Source organism: Struthio camelus, chromosome W (assembly GCF_040807025.1).
Source record: "Struthio camelus isolate bStrCam1 chromosome W, bStrCam1.hap1, whole genome shotgun sequence".
NCBI lineage: Eukaryota > Metazoa > Chordata > Aves > Struthioniformes > Struthionidae > Struthio > Struthio camelus.
Genome location: NC_090981.1, coordinates 42783009 through 42800670, shown reverse-complemented (window position 1 = coordinate 42800670; position 17662 = coordinate 42783009). Strand labels below are relative to the sequence as shown.

General features: G+C 42.2%; 1 protein-coding gene across 14 annotated transcripts in view; it reads right to left on the bottom strand.

The window, feature by feature from the left end:
• Nucleotides 1–17662, bottom strand: part of LOC138060886 (ras GTPase-activating-like protein IQGAP2) — a 132481-nt gene that overhangs the window by 77731 nt on the left and 37088 nt on the right. The window contains exon 1 of one of the 14 annotated variants that reach the window (XM_068926168.1): nucleotides 2215–2454. The exons of 12 other annotated variants lie outside the window; for them this stretch is intronic. Coding sequence is in view for 1 of the 2 variants with exons in the window: in XM_068926160.1 (XP_068782261.1) it covers nucleotides 1766–1869 (104 nt within the window). In the remaining variant the exon portion in view is untranslated. Of the gene's footprint in view, nucleotides 1–1765; nucleotides 1885–2214; nucleotides 2455–17662 lie in introns of those variants that run through there. One more of the 14 variants, XM_068926160.1, reaches the window with a different exon arrangement.

Genomic DNA, 17662 nt, shown 5'->3' with positions numbered 1-17662 from the left:
GTAAGGACTTTGAGATCACCATTTCCAATATCTGCGCACGTAAGACAGCCCATACAATGCAATATCCTTATCAGTTTGAGCAATCACAAGGTGATAAAAACTGACCCTCTACGCCACAGCATTCAGGTTGCCCAAGGCAGTAAGCGAGGGTCCAGAAACACTGAGCGAGCCCAGAGCCTGCCAGCCGCCACACAAGGCGCTGCGCTCTGCAAAGAGCGCGCTAGCCAGGCGCCCCTTGCTCCAGAGGCAACAGCTCAACGGTACACCAAAGCTGGCTTATGGCATCAGCCCAAAACCCCAGCAACATGTGACGTAAACTACTGGTACAGAAAAAAAAAAATCACTTATCCTGTCAAAAAAACGTGAATAAGTTTGAACAGGCACACCAGTTGTCAGCAAACTCACCTGGAAAGGGGTGGCCGCTCGGCCACCGCCGACCCCAGCGCTGCTGCTCTGTGATGCAGCTGCCAGGCACAGCGCAGCTCCAGCTGCTGCCGCGGGCCGGCCGCCACCGCTGGCAGCCCCGAGCGCTTCAGCACCGCTGCACAGCACCACTGCAACAACCACCAGCAACGCAGAACAGCAGGCAGCTCATAGCCAGCAACACCCAAACCCAGCAACGCTACGCAGAGCAGCTGCACGACCCCAGCCCCAGCGCTAGGACCATTACCTGTCATCTGGTCCAAACACAAGTTTTGGCATAATTAGGATCGCCCAGCAGGATTGTGGATGCTATATGCATAGAAAGTCCTATTAAGAAAAACTTTTGGACTATTAAGGGCTATTGAAAAGACCTTAGTGTTTTTATACAAAATAACTAATTGGCAAGTGCAAACAAAGCATTCATTTGTTTCCTTGCTCGTGCATGAAAGAAACTTAAAATCTGAAGGAAAGACTTGATAACAAAAGTTTTAGAAATTCTGAAGTATTTCTAACTATTTATGGACATATCAACTTCAGTCATGTTCCCAGAAAGAGAAATTTCTAATCCTCTGTGAACCTCTGGGTGCACAAATCCTAGAGAACAATTTGCACAGCAATTTCTATAAAAGTCACTTCCCCGAAAGGCAAGAACTACCAAAAAATTTAAATGGAAACAAAGCTAGTGCAAACTGTTTCAACCAATATAGTCTATCCTGTTTGCAGATAGATTAGGAAATACATGCGCCACCTCCCTCAAGATCTCCAACCGCTTTCAGACACAGGACTTATTAAAAACCTCCATATTAGAAAACGGAAGTAGTGACATGAATTTTTATTTCGAAATCACAAAAATGAAACAAACCCTTGATTGTCCTTGATTAGTCCCTTTCATTAGGAAACTCATTTTTAAGGTAGGAAATGTCACTTCACTATTGCCAGTAAAAGGTTGCTGCACCGTAAGAAACACATGAGACTACCATACGATTTCACATATCAAAATGATGCATCACTATCATATTGAGACTTGCACCAGGTATTTAGAACTGTGTTCACTAAAATGAAAATTAACAGGACAAGAGAATAAACATTAAAACACCTGACAGGAGAGCTCCCTAGATTCCCTTAACCAATACAAGTCACCCCAGGGTCTGTGCTTCTCAGTTAGCTAAGCAGCACAGTTTAACTTAGTGAAGAACCTCCTATACCTGTGAACTTGAAAATGGTTTAAGTCAATTTATCTAGGTCATTATAGGCTTGGCAGGGAGGTACTTGGATCAAGCTAATCAGCAAACCATCACAGCTTGTTAACTCTCAGCCCCACGCCAAGGCCTAAGTGACTTACGTTGCTATTTTGACATAGGAGTTTGCTGCCCGCAGAGCTCTTCCGTGCCTCCACGCTTTATCCCCCGCGACACAGCGAGCGCCACGTCTGCGCTGCTCCGGCATGCAAAGCCGGGCCGGGGCTGCTGCAGGTAAAATGAGAAGGCACACAGCCCCACCACTGGATGCCTGCGTTCTCCTATCGTTTACAGGGCATGTTTTTGTATGGTTTTAGCAGGACTTGCGTATTTTGGAGCTACAGGTGGCAGACCCTGCTACATGTCCTGTGCAAGCACTCCTTTAAAAGAGGAGCACGGAGAAGCTACCAGCTTCCATGGCAGTCGTTCCTGGAGCGCGTGGAAAGTTTAGCTGAGAACATTTTAAAAAGGCAGTCAATACAAACAATGCACCCACAAGCGTGCGAAGTAGCCAGCACCATGGTGACAGCGAAAGCGCAGAGACCTCACTCACCCGCCGGTGCTGAGAAGGCAACGGCCGCGGGCAGCAGGAAGAGCAGCGCAACTGTCACCGTGCCGCACGGTTCCTGTCAGCAGCAGGGGGCAGGAAGAGGTGACCGCAGCAGGGACACGTGTCCGGACAGCAAGATTTACAGCAGGGAAGATGAAGCCAGAGGTGTGAAAGGGGCTGCGGGGGGCGGCCCCTTGGCCAGGGCCAAGAACAAGACGCAGCAGTGCCCTGGAGGAAGGAAGACCTGCCCAATTTCAAGTAGCACACAAGATCCACACAATCAGACCAAGCCAGCTAGTGCTCATGAGAGTATCTGAAATCTGGATGTGAGCATGGGAAGAAGTATTTGAAAAAGGGAGGAGTGTTGCCTGTGGTCACAGTAGATTTTTCTGAAATACTACATCTAAAATTACTTAAGAAGTTGTCAGGGAAAAGTGGAGAGAACCTGAAAGCGAGCCTTAGAGCACACAATTACACCCGCAGACAACTTACAGCCAAGGAATACACACTTCTAACCCTGACACACACTTTCATCGTTAGACATTTGCCTTCATCTAGGACTTTAAAAGTATGTCTCCCAGAACTTCTGCACACTTCCTTTGATACGCAGCCAAATCCTTAAACAGCACATTTTACTTCAGCTTTCCACAGAAAGAGGATGCAACACAAAACACATCTATACCACTCTCCTCCTACCCAGGAAAAATTAAAATGTTTAAAAAACATTTAAAAAACAGATTTAACACTTAAATTGCTCTTCATTTTGAGCATAAGAGCCTTACACTTGAAGATCACATTTCAGGAACACACCTGGTCTTGCAGTGAAATGAAAAGAAAAAGGATGCCCAGGGAAGTTCCATCTCCACAAACGCACATTTTCATTACGCAGAGGTGCAAGGCATTTTTTCCCACTGGACTGCAAAAAAAGAAAGAGTCTAAGTTTCCTCTGCTTCAACTGCAAAAAAGGGACTGAGCATTGCCCTTTTACTATTATTGCTCTCTTACAATGGAGAGAGACACTAACGCTCTGGATTCTTCCAGTATCTGCATCAAACAGGAGACATTTCTGGAAGCAGCCGCTCCCCAGCTGCCGGCACCGGAGGTGTTTTCTATAATGCACTACAGTAAGGGGAGGTCTTCCAAAGTCAATAAGATGAATATACATCCGCTTGCAGAGTCAGATCTTACCTACAAGTAAAATAACTGTCACCCATAACGTTAAGTTCTCAAACAAACAAAAGTTTTTGCAACGCAGTTCACACTTGTAATTAAGCATTCAGCTGGTTTCAATGTATTTGCCACCGAAGTGCAGTAAGTTCATCCTACAGCGTCAAATCCCTTGGAATTCAAAAATGGTGTTCGGCAGTTATTTGCCTGCATCCTTCCCTGTTGCCCCCTAAGAAAGGACAGGCATAGATTAAGTCCTACTGAAACTGTGCAGTAACATGCCAAAAGCTGCGTTTGAAAAACACATTATGGACGTGTCAGAACTGGCATCTTGTGAGAGGAACTAATAGGTGTTCACGCAAAAGAAACCAAAAACAGCACTACTCAATAATTTAGGGTGACTTAAAAATCCAGTATCTAGGTGTGGAAGATACATACATACACACACCCCCCCACACACATTTGAGGAGTACTGATATCAACATACAGGACAAGTATCAGGGCCATGGCAGTCAAGCAGAGCAAGTGCCTGGGCAAAGGGCACGCAAGAACTCAGGCGACCCCAAGTTTTGCCTACCCCGGTCTACAGAGTGGACTCCCTCCCTCAGACCCCCGCTTGGCGCTGCTGTGCAGGACGGACACTCTGCAAACACACTAACACAACGGGTTAAGGTGATGTAGAAAAAAGCATATGACAGTCTAAGACACAGTGTACACCCGATCCAGTGAGCCAAACAGGGATGGGAAATAAATAGACAGGATAAATAGGATGTGCACAGCTCCTGCCTGAGCAGGTAATTCAATAAACTCACCTGACTGCCACTAGAAATTGAAAATGAGGTATTTAATAGTTACTATTTTTCCACTAATACCTTAGGTTTACGTTACTTTTCAACAAATGTAAATGATGTTTAGGCATGGTAACAGGCAGTAGACGTATCAAAAGAAATCCCAGACTCTTAAGCCTTTTGTCCATCAGTCACTTGCTGCAAGTACATCGTCTTTATTTCTCCTAGCTCCACTGAAAACTAGCAGAATGTGCCGAGCATACACACAGCATAATGTCCCAACTCAAAGATATCCCTTCTCACTCAGACAAAGGGCTGGAAATTATTCTTTTCTAGATATCTGCACAAAAGTGCTTTGTGTGTTCACGACGGCTGGCTAGGGGAGAAGAGTGTTAGCACTTATCCTTCAGAAATAAGTTTTTTTTTTTCTTCCACCAATTGATTCTTTTGCAGTTATGTTAAACAAAAGATAAGCTGTTCTTTCCATGACGACTGGTGGCAGATGCAGTCTTAAGATATGAACAGCTTGTTAGGAAGACCCCAATTTAATTGTACCTTTATAAATATAGATGTTATTCCTGAGTTACAGGACACTCCTTTCACATAGCTTGCTTTACATAAACACTGCCTCTCTGCTCCACTCTGGCCTGCTCCGAAAAGATGCTCTCCGCCACTACAACGCTACGCTGCAAGTACACTACCTCCGGTAACGAAATAATTCCAGCTATGGGAAAGAGTAATAAACCAACCATACAGAGCGATACAGTCAAGGAAAGTGAGAGAGACTCTGTACACTAAGTGCAGACTACTCTTACTCTTCCAGGAAGTTTGCACATACAGCATTTTTAGACTATTTTCAGTGTATCTGTATTCTACTAATCACAAAACACTAGGGAAGACACTGTTGACACTCTTTACTGGCAAAAATCAACTCCCAATCTCATGTCAGTACTATGGTCATTTAGATCTTCCTTATATGCAAATGTTAGCAGCACTTTCATGAGGCTAACTGGACAGAAACTTTACATGCCTAAGATACATATTTTTTCTTTAGCAACAATGAAGGTGTTTGCTTACTTATGGGGCAACACAAAATATTGCTATTTAGTGGTAACCACACATCTGCCAGTATTTTGAGGAGTTTCATTAAAAAATGATGGTGGGCAAAACTCAAATACTGCCTTTATGTTGCTATTTACCACCATTCAACAGCAGCCAAAATTCAAACTTTGACTTTATATTGCCAGTTACCATTCCATTTCAGGTATCTGGATGAAATAGCAGTACTATACTTAGGAACAAAAAAAAAATCTGTGAAGAATTGCAGTTTTTTGGTTTAAAATTTTTTTTTTTTTTTTTTTTTTTTTAAGTCTTTCTCCTTGTTTCTCCAAGAAAGTGATTTGATTTTCTATGGTAATTGCTATAAATCAGGGAAAAAGTAGAATTAACCTACCTTTTCCCCCAATTTACAACAATCCACATTGCCTTCATTCTGCATATTTCTACATGCTAGAAAAGTTCTTTACAGAATTTTCAACTCAATCTGTTGCTGTTCTATCAAGACTCTCAAAAATAAGTTTAAGTTATTATACCAGTTTCCATTACAAGTATGTACTCTTACAAGCACACGCATAAGGCTACCCAACAGTCTTCCCAGTTACCTAGTTCGGAATCCATAGATCTTGTCAGAGTCAAACTCCAATCTAATAGTAGTGAAATTTGTTCAGCCCTGTTCAACACATGAATTAGCATTGCCAAGGTTTTTAGGGAGAGGACTATTCAAGTCAAGCGAAGGCAGTACTGTGCAACAGCAGGGCTGATCCCATTGAAACTGCAGTGCTTGAGGGCTGGTTTCATTCTCCTTGAATATTGTGGGACCTTTACCAATGGCTTTAGATAGGAATGGTTTTGTTATACATCATTTTTATGATAAATTATGGCTTACTGACACTCAAATACATCTAGAAATACTAAAGTAGCGTGCAGACTGTGTAAGGCAGGGCTTGAAATCTAAGTGACTTGGAAGAGGGAAATGCATTAGATTCTATTTTGGTTTTGCAGAAATTGAATCAAGTAGTTCAGGTATTTTGTTCCCCTATGCCTAACACATTCAATTTATGGGTTTTCACCTCTTGGACTTATTTCTCTTTGACAATGCATTTCTAACCTCTGAAGGACAATTATCTGTATCAGGATGAAAAACAGTTTATGTTCAACGCTCTTTAGTGGCTGGCTAGTGGAAGGGTCATCTTTTCTGACGGTTCCAGTCAAATGAATGTGCAAGGAAGTAGAATATGGGAAATTCCTCTTCAGAAGTAAAAGGCAGTCAAATCCAACTGATCTAACTCCTTTAGCTGCAGGTGCAAGATGTGACCTGGGCTAGGAACAGTCAATGAGCCAAGACCTCTTTTAGAAAGGGTTTAAGTTTTGATAAATTGGAGTTAAACACTATTTAACAGTCTTACAAGGAACATCTGTGTGTTCTAGTCACAATAATCAGAAGCAGCAGGAGCAGAAAGGCACACTGCTATAAGCAAGCTCAGCCAGCACTATATCACAACAGAAAATGAAGCGCACAGACTGAATATGCAGATTTACCTTGCTTAACACTGTGCTTAATACAGGTGGATCAGTTTGCTTGCCCGTTTTTATTCAATATTTAATTTTTAATGCAGAATACAGTGATAGAGATGAAGGAATAAGAGACGTGCTGCTGGCATCATTTGTCCTGCGGATATACTGTGTGCTGTATTCCCAGACCTGGGTTAGACATTCAAAAGTTTGATGGTTAGTAGCAAATAAAATTCCACATACCTTCCCAGAGCAGCGTTCAAGTTCATACATCTGTCAGTGACAGGAAATGAACAAAAGGAGAAGGAAAAATGGCATTTATAGACCATTTATTTTCCCAAACTTTGCCTGTTATCCTCTCGTCTTTGCTATTTTGTAAGAGTCAGAGTCATTTCGGAGTGAGGAGACTTTGGTCCCAGCCTCATTCGAGGCAGTTTCACAGTATTTCACCTGCCAGTGCTGAGCAGACCAGGAGCCCAGGAGGCTCTGTGCATCAGGGCTACAGAATACCCTGAGTCAGCTGGGCAAAGGAGGGCTGGGAAAGGGGAGTTTCTCCCATGGGCAAGCCTGCCCTGGGGATCCTGCAGGCAGCACAAGGGCCACAGGCAAACAGCAGCTTTTTGGAACACGTAGGAGGGGAAAGGGAATATGATCATCTCATTTCAACATATTCAGACATTTACATCTGAGATTGTGTCTGGCCACTTTCTCTAATGAGACAGGCTTTGATTTCAGGGTTGTTTTAATGCACAAGTGGCCAAAGAAGTCAACACGCTCCCTTCCCATCTCATTCTCCACTGCTCACTCCTGCCTGCACATCCCCTCTACTTTTGTCCTCAGCGGTGAGCTGAACCAGTGAACTGATCCAGCTGAGAACTAATGCAACAACACACAGTACATATGTTAGTGCTTGACCAGCTAGATCTGTTCCCTGATCTGACACACTGCTTGGCTGCATGAACTAGAGCTGGCACAAGAGAAACAGAAGGAGAATGGGATTACCCAGCTTAAGATCATCTGAAAACGTGGTCAAGGAACACTTCAGTGTTTCGTTATGCCTTTTGCTCTACCACTGTATTTAATAAATGCACACGCAATTCTACTGATAAAATGGTGCATCTGATATTTAGCTATTTCCTTTTTGTCCTTGTCAGCCCAATTTCTAAATAGCCTTTGGTTTGTACGTGGGCTATTACATTATCCAAATTACATCATTTTCTGGCAACAGTGGCAGGCATAGCCTGTGAGTCACTTTCCAAAACTAGGAGGGAGCCACACTAGGGAAGAATGCGTGATTCAAAGATATCTATTGTGGCAGACTGTGGGGTCCACTGAAGTTCAGTTGCTGCTCAGTACAGAATATTAAATAAAATCCCATTAATAGCTTAAATGAAAAGTAGTATCTGAGAGGAGCAAGCAAGCAGATACACAATTGCAAAGTACAATTTAAAAAACCAGAGCTACATCATCACATGCTTGCCTGTATTTGTTTCATCAGTCTTAAATGCATAACCAAACACGCAAGCACACATTTAACTATTAATATTAGTTTGTTTACCTGCATTTGCCAGCTAAGACAGTTTACACAGCTCTAAGTAGCAAGTTCACTAACTTTGTGCGCAAGGCAAGACCACAGGGCTAACAACAAGCCTTTTCTACTCAACCCTGTCCAATGCTTTCAATTAATCAATCTGAGAAATAGATGGCAAAGAGACATAAACTATGGAAACAATTTCTCATTACAGAATGTCTTGAGAAATATTACTAATTATCACATAAGTGTTTTCAGTTCTTTACTGAATCCAGACAGTTATCCACTCTGGGAAGAATGTTTCCTCTTTAGCTACTAATTGGATCTTGTTTGTAAAGCCAATCTTTGTTTCAGTCTGACACAGCTTGGGAACCAGGGTACCATGGGGGCAGAAGATTAAATGCCTCTCTAGAGCAGTCAAAGACACTAGGAACATTGTCCACACATGAAAGGATGGGACTTATTACCACATGTTATCCTTTTCCTTTTCTGTTGTATGAGATCTTACCTAAGCTACAAAGTACTCCTCCTTTTCCAGAGCTGCATTTGACCTCACACAAATGCAAAGTCCCATTTAAAACATGTATGAACGAGGAAGGCTAATTGTACACTGAATCAATCACTTTAAATGACAGATTTATTAATTGCTTAAGTTTGGGAAACTTACGAGATAAAGCTATTCCAAGAAAGACCTACCAGTGCTCATTTAAAGCAGTGGTGCACACCTGAACATGGTATAGTTTTGCTGTATGCAAGTCTTCCCACTTCAGACTCAACCCTCTGTTCCCACCAATAATAGGGTTACCTGAAAACGTCAGAAATGCTGTGACCGGTTTACTGAATGCACACACCTCCTTTCACACTGCACCAACAAGTCGGACACTTCAGAAGCTACCACATGCAGTCACAAAAGTAATAATGACTGTTTACAGATAAACACAACTTTGATGATTTACATACAATTGTGCATTTCACATGGGGTTCTGCTCTTCACTAGGTTAACAACCATGGTGAAGAATGATCACAAAGAGAGTAGCCCCCGTTTTACAATATCATATAGCTCTCCATACTTCAACTCATTTGCTACTCCATCTTTCTGACCTCTGGTCAAAACAAGACCAAAGCTCCTCAATGTTCTTTCAGCTCTGGAACACAGCACAGCACACAAGTACCTTGGACTCTAGCCGTCAAGCCGCTGGATTTCTCCCGGACAGTGTTACATCCGGATTTAGATACATGCACAAGGACCCCTGAACGGCCCAAGAAAGGGGAAGAAGTAGGGGCAAAGCCGGTGTTATGCCCCCAAACCTCACCCCTCTGCTGCAGCAGAGCCTTGGGCAGCAGACGAGCAGAGGAGTTGCTGTCTCCTTAGTGCAATCGTGGTAGTATTAAGTAGATCAGGTCTCTGACTAAAGAGCGACTTCCGCACAGGTTGCCTGCTGGTTGGGGAAGCAGCAGTAACAAGTGCCTTTTGGGGTTAGGCGGATCTCTCTCTATCACTGTCATACCTATGCTAAAGTTAAAACCCAAAAGAGGAAGTTGCTCTACCTCTAACTATAAACAGGAGATGTAGAGAAGCTCTTTTGCAATATCATTTTGGTTTTTGTCAGCCAGAATAAAATGGTGCACAAGTTTGTACGTACTGTTTACACTTATGCTCAGAGGTTAGCTCTCCAGTCAGAAACCACTGGACTAGCTAGATCAACTCCCCTTTTTGATTAATCTTCTACAAACACTTAGCAGAAAAATACTTTGTCTGACTACATCCAAAATTATTACTTTTAGGACCAGGTTTTTATCTACATATTCATGTGAACAAGTAACTTAATTTCACATTCCTCTGAATTCTTTCACCACTCTTAGTAAAGGGGCTTCTTATGATTAAGAGTGTGAGGCTTTCAGGATCTGAAGGTGAGCGCTAATTGTATTTGCTTTGTCAAGTGTGCAATGCAACACAATTTCCTCCTGCCATCACAAAAAGGCACACTGTCAGGAGACTCAAAGCAAACAGTTTAGAGGACTGGAATAGTCTTTAAGGATGTCTTCTGAACAGGAAAGGTTTGTGTTAATCTCAAAATTTCGTTATGAGAAACTATTTCAGTCCTGAGTATCAGAAACACACTAGAGAGCATAAGTTTGAGTGACAGTTACCCAGGTTGGACAAGAGATCCCATAGCTCTATGCTTTTTTCCTCAGCACAGTCACCACAGACTCGCAAATACATTTTACTAATTAATCCTCAAAACCCTTTGAATCTCAATTTCTCAGGATTAAACAAAGAGTAATTTTTTAAGCAGGTCATCTCTATTAGCTGTTTACTTCAGAGGATTAACTCATAGGGTCTACAGATAACATGGGTGTAACCAGAGCCTGAAGAAATGCAACAGGTCTGAAGCTATAGCCTCAGCTCCGAGTAGTATTAGCCCACAGTTTCAGGTACAGTAATTCAGACTTCTGCACAAACAGTATTGGACACTATTCAAACAGCTGTTTTAGAGAGTGCAGTCATTATTTCCAGCAATTGCACTATATGAGAACGCACAGGTGTATACAGATGGTACAGAAGAGAAGCAGCAGACCCAAGGACTGTGGTCTCAGAGTTACTCATTTGTTTCCAATGACACTGAAACACAGCACTTTCAGAACCCCTTCAGGCTGAAATTCAGTCAACGCTTTTTTTAATATATATGTCTAGACATTTTTCTGCACGTTTATGTGGAATGTACAAAAGACTAAGAGGGAATAATCTAATTTTCCTAGTACAGTCGAGTTGCTCTGCTCAGCTGCTGCTCAATCCTTTTAGTGCAACACATGAAAACTCGTCAAGCTCCATGGGGAACAAAAAGGTTGTTGCCTGATTACAGGACAGAGTTACCTCAACATTTTAGAGTTAGAAGAGATTCACGTGCTTGTTCTTCCTTGAAGAGGTCAGCATATTCCATTAGGAGACAATTTCTTAAGTCAGCCATGTAATTTGACTTTACTACTTTTTCTACGTATGCTGGCTATTAGCATCTCCTCTACAACCCTAAGCATTGTAGAGAAGATACTAATAGCCAGCATACAGTTGACCACATGGAAACATCAAGTTTGAGGTTAGAGTTTTGTAATCCCATGCATCTTTAACAGTGGGAACATAAGTGCAAAAAGGCTCCGTGTCCCTACCACTACCCCTTCAAATGACGAGAACGCTAACAAATGCCATTTTTCCTATAAAATGGCTTAGCACAATCCCAGAACATCACTGAAAGGTTATGGTTGGACAGGACCTCTGGAGATCACCTAGTCCAACTCTCCTGCTCTATCAAGGTCACCTACAGCACATTGCCCAGGACAGTTATACCAGACAGATATAAAAAGAGAAATATATTATAAACCTATCGTATTTAAAATGTTCTTGTAACTTTGGGTATTTGATTGTATTTTAGATTAGAAGCATTTTAAAACAACAAGAATTTGTTTTCCAAGAACCAAAGCTTGAATTTTGAAATCATTTCTAAGACTGAAGAGGAAAAAAAGGTTTTTTGGCTACCTACCAGAGCCCCCAAAACATCCTCTTCTCCATGAATTTTCATATGCTCTGTAGTGCTCGCCTAGATGGCTTCTCTAATATATCCATTTCATTAGCAGAAATAAATCTTGGAGTGAAAGGAGCTTGGCAACTTTCTCCAACCAAGTGTGGCTACTTACCAAACTAAAGCAACTAAGCTTAACCCCTTTTGATCCAAAACAGGCTACTACAATCACTGAGATACCTGCAAATCTCCAGAAGTTCCCTGATGGAAGCAGCAATAACCTCAGATAAGTGATCAGTACCAAGGGAGGAACCCTAGGGCACAGCAGAACTATTTTCATAGTTTCATGATTGCTCTTCCACATACTGTAACCAGCCTTTGATCCACTACTGTCATTTAAAGTACTGATCTCCAACATACCAGAAAGTTTCCCCACTAACAATTATTTGAGTTAACATTCATGAGTAAGAACAGTTAGGCTACACCCACTGTGATTTAGATACTTCCTTCTGAAGTTAATTGTGACCATGTCCTATTAGTAGGGCAGTGACAAGTATGTGCACACGAGCATATGTACACTGATGCGAAGAATCAGATGGGACCATAACCTAGAAATCAACCATTAAACATCAATTTGATTTCTGAATGTAATGGAAGTCATACCAGCACCGTATTTATCTTGCTGTCCAGCATGCTGATTGTGCTACACTGTTTGCCATTCCTACCTCAAATACTAAACAGAAATACCAAGTGAACTGCAATAGCCTCCAAATTCAAGGATAAAAGGCAAACATTGTTTTAATGTCTGGAACTTGTGGGATGAAGATTAACAATGACTAACATCTGGCTGCCATCAAATTGCCCTTTAAGGATCAGAGGAGAACATGAGCTGAACCAAAAACGTCTGGTGTTTCTAACTTAAAGTATAGAAACTAGAAGAATGAATCATCGATAAAACTTCCCTTCTACCCTCCACAGTAGGACCAAAAGTTGTCACATAATAATCCACATGGCATACAAAGGAGCACTGAAGTAACAAAGAGAGCAAAGAGCAGTTGTAATTTGACTCTGAATTTGCATTCTAGGACAACTTCCTAGCTAAAAATAAATTCCAGGTAACTAACAACAGATTTCTCATCCCTCTTCACACAAGGCTGCCTGCAACAGGAATGGGCGAAACGGGAACTGCACAAACAGAAGTTACCCTAACAAGCATCTCTGTTATACAGAGGCCTACATATGGCCTACATCTTCAATTTAATAAAAAAGTTTTGCTTGCCAGAACATACTGCTGCCACAACAGCAATGGTATCTGCTGCGCACAAAATAACGAACAGCTGTACTTATGCCAAATCTAGTCCCTTTTCTTGCAGGGATAAACAGTGTCAGTCAGCGAGCATAGCCCACGAGCTACAGCAATGCCATAGCAACCAGCTAATTCCTCGAGACCCAGTGGTGCACAGTTTCAATCAGGGAGCCAGGAGGAGAAAGTCTCTCCCAGGTTACATCATAACTGCAGAAGTACAGCTCTGAAAGGGAAGGAAAGCTATTCAGCACAGAAAGGCTTAGTCTCTACCAGAAGGAATTTGCATGAAAAAAGAAAATTCATGCAAAAAGCCCACACCAAGGTGTAAGGCCATGAGAGCGATAAACTGAATGCCTGGATCACTTATTTTGATAAATTTTGCATCTATTAAAATCCACACCGAACATAAAGCTGAGCAGTGAGACTCAACAGATGCAAATCGGCGTTTTATGTCATTATGCTTGCTCTCATGTAAAAAGCTGTACTCTATCTGATAGCTTGAAGTTATGGGACAGGATGGCTTAAACGGACAAATATTGCACAATGATTCCTTTCAAGTACCTCATATTGGCAAATCTCCATCCCTTGCAAACAAGTAGTTTGACCTGGGGAACAAACTTCCCCAGAATTTAAGAACGCTAAAATATATAGTTACTGTTTCTTGTTACTACAAAAAAAATACGAAAGTAACAATTTTAAAACATTACCAGCTTTCTGAGCAGGCAGACAGGCTGCTACAGTATTTTAGTTATCATTTACTATCTATATAAAACTAGGGAGACTGTATTTATTCTGTTCATTTTGGCTGCTCAGATGCAGAATAGAAAAAGGCCCCAAACCATACCAGCTTGGGACAACACAGGGAATAGCAGTAGAATCTGGAGACTCACTGTCAGTTATACGCAGACGAACAGGTCTCAACCCTCCCAAAAGCACAACAAAGGAAAACAGTGAGGAAGAACTGGATTTGACTACCAGAAAATAGTAGAAGCAGAGCTAAAAAAAGACCTCCCCTTTTTTAAACAAAAGATGAGGAGACAGAACAAGAATTACAAACACCTCTAAGTTTTTGTTTGTTTTTTCCTCCAAAACTAGAAAGATATCAGGTTTGGGAAGATAATCTGTTGAAAAATACAAAATCTCACCCCCACAAGCCACTTTTTTCCCCCAGTGATGAAGTATACTTCTTAACAGGATACTTTCCTGATCGCACCTCAATTTCCATGCTTCCCACTGGCTATCATCTTTTTAAATATTGGTAAGACTACTCAAATAGTCAAGGATTTCAAGCTTACTTCAGATCAAGAATACCCATTTATGGGGGCAAAAAGGAAAGATAGCAGCTAGGAAAAGCCTTTGAAGTAGGGGGCAGTGCTTTACTTAATGGTAAGTAAAACTCAGCATCAGTTACTCGATGGCAAGGTAGAAACAGAGCTCTTGTACTTTAGGAGTCCCTAAAAAAAATTAAAGCATAGGAAAACAAGTAGTTGTACGGAAGAGCATGAAAGAGATTCTCACATGGATTATAGCAGTTACTTTTAACACTGAAAAGTAGAAGTATAATCAGAAAGAAGGCATGGACGTCCTATGTTTTGCTCTGAAAGTACTGCTTGAGTTTGCTCAGGACATCTGCAGAAAGCCAAATGCTTGAGTTTTTCCTCCCATACAAAAATCAAAATAAGAGAAGACAGAAAGCACAGGACAAGAATTGGAAAACAAGTTTCACATTCACTTCTCAGAGATGACAAACAGCAAGTCAGGAGCAGATCTGAAGCATAAGCAGGAGGCAGTGAGTGGTCCTGAGCAGCTCACTATGGAATACATCACACGCAGCTTTTTGTTGGGTTGAGTTTTCTTTTTATACAGTTCGCAGGTCACAGATTGTATCATGACAGTACAAAACACTCAACTCATTAAGTTTTCTCTTCTCTCCCTAGTCCCACCCAAGCCACTTTATTGGTTTGATGGCTTTTTAAACTATGATTTTCCAGCTGTCAGAAGTCTCAGTCTTTCAAGTGTTATTTTTGGTAAACATCTTGTTTGTTTTCTTAACTAAGTGCCTTGGCTATTCAACTCTTGACTGTAAGTATGATGCATATCTTCAAAACAGAAAACACTGCCAGAAAACACTTTTTTTTTACATTAAGCATATTAATATCATGCTTGTAACTGTCAAAATTACTACAACAAATTATTTGTTAATTGTCAGATATCTTGGTTATAGAAACTAATCTGGCACATCCAAAGAAGTTTATACCTAGGGGTCAGTGACTGACAGGCTTGATTGCATCCCAAGAGATGCAAGTGAGCTGGAGACCCACTGCAAGGGATCAGCAGACTTTGTGCCCTATAAAATTTCTTTAGGGCTAAGCCCCTAACAAGTACATAGCTATTCTCGTGCTGTGTTAGGATAAACATTGATAGTTCAAGTACATCTAAGCTACTTTTAAAGAGCAAGGAACACACTATGCTTTAGCAATTCATGGTACATGAGGTACAATTCATTGTTTACAGCATGAGTAAACAGCGTTTACAGCTCAGCATTGGGGCAGAGCAGAACACAGACTTACTGAACGCCTCTGAAATGAGCACTTATTAGGGCTCTTCTGGGGGAGGAGTGATTTAGATCCACACCAGCTGGGAATTTCCAAAATCCCAGAGAGTTTGTTTTTATCATGAGCTCTACACAGCATTGCATGAAATATACTCACGCAACCAGCCACGCAACCAGCTAAATTGTGTGTGTGGGGGGGGGGGTGGCGCAGGTCCAATAAAACTGTGCTGGGAGCCACAGAAGGGCCAGTACCAAGCAAATATACTCCGTTTGGGAGTCCTCCTCCAGCCTGCCATCTCCCTGTTCACCACATGGTTGTCTGCGTCTGTCACCAATTCCTCTCATGGCCACACTAGCTAGACCAGGTGGATGTCAGGTCTCATCACTCAACACCAAACCTTTCTGCCCACTGCCTCTCAACAGCAGAGCCCTGCACTCCTGTGTGCCTCCTGCCAAGCTCCCCACCCCCCTTTTTAAGGAAAGGTATATAATCTCCATTTTCACCCTCTAAGGCAGCTTCTCCTCGCATCCAAAAAGCCATTCTCAAGTGTCCAGCCCCTCCTCACCTGCATTTCTGGCTTCATGAGCTGCTTGACCGCAGTTCCCATTGGGATGGGTCTCCCTTGGGAGAGTCTTGCTGGAGCCCTTCCTTTGCTCTCAACATAGGTTACCTATGTTACCTACACGTACCTACCCTACACATATGCACCCTTGAGTTTCTGTCCTCAGGCCACATGTTTGCCTCTGCGCTTCATTTGTTTCCTCTCCTTCAGGCTCACACTTTAGTTTGACTGACATCACCCCTGTCTAATTTCTGCCATAGAGACCATTCACAACTTTGCCAACTGATTTTCCAGAGGCATGCTCTGATCCTACAGCAGATGGACAAGGCAAAAATTCTTTAAAATCAGGAACAGATTTTCCCAGTAGTGGCTAACAAACTGTAACCTGACTCACTAACATCATGCGCTGTCACCAAAGCTCAGAGCCCACTGATGTGGCAAACACGCTGGTGCCCCCCACCCGAACAAACCTCACATCCAGGACAGAGCCGTTCATCTTTCTCTTCCCTCCGTCACTGCTGCCACAATCTTTGGGTGTGATACCAGCAGAGGGAACACCTGAACATTTTTACAGACCCAGATCAAGTCTAAGCATTGCTGTTTCCTCCTCCAAATTTTATGCTTTGATTCATAAAATGATAGCAGTAAGCCATCTGCACTGGACAAACAGCGTTCAAAAGTTTTCATTCTCCTCCTGCGTAGCAGAAAGCCATCATGTGCATTACAGCGGCTCCATACTTGCTGTGAAGCATCTTTTACAGATACTGAGACAGGATATTTGCTGTATTCTCCCTAATCTATTCAGATAGGTCAGCTGAAGTTCAGTGTTGCGCACACACCACCGCCAGACAGGGTATCTGGAACACAGCAGTTTCTCAAGTACTTAAAAAATTCATGACAAAGGCAGACTCCAGTCAACGTAGCTACATATAAAAAAGCAGCTTTAAGCATTCAAGGAGTATGTCAAAATCTGACTCTCTGGCTTTCCTGATCCGTAGATTTATAGGTTCAGCTGTAATACTGTATTAGTGAAGAGTTTTTCTAATCGTTGAGACCTATTGGGGGTAGAGGGAAAGAAATGGCAGAAAACAGCTCATGAAAAGCTTCAACAGCCAACACCAGGCCTGTACCCTTAAAAGCATTTTAGTCCCTCCAATATACAGCATCAAGGGTAAAGCTTCACCAGCAGGAATGCCTCCACGCTGGGGGAATAGAGCTGCTGCCTGTTTCAGGGACCGGGCAGGCACAGAGGTGAACAGCTAAGCAGACAGCCTAAAAAATTGCATTTTGAAAGTTTTAGAAAAATACATTAATGAGATCCTCACCGGCTTGGGTGTGTGTTTTTCTACCATCCACTTCACAGAAAACGGTCAGTCCTGTTGAATATGTGAACGAGTCAAACAGAACAAAACCTCTCGTGCCTCTCGTGTATCCCAGCATTCTCCCAGAAAGGCAG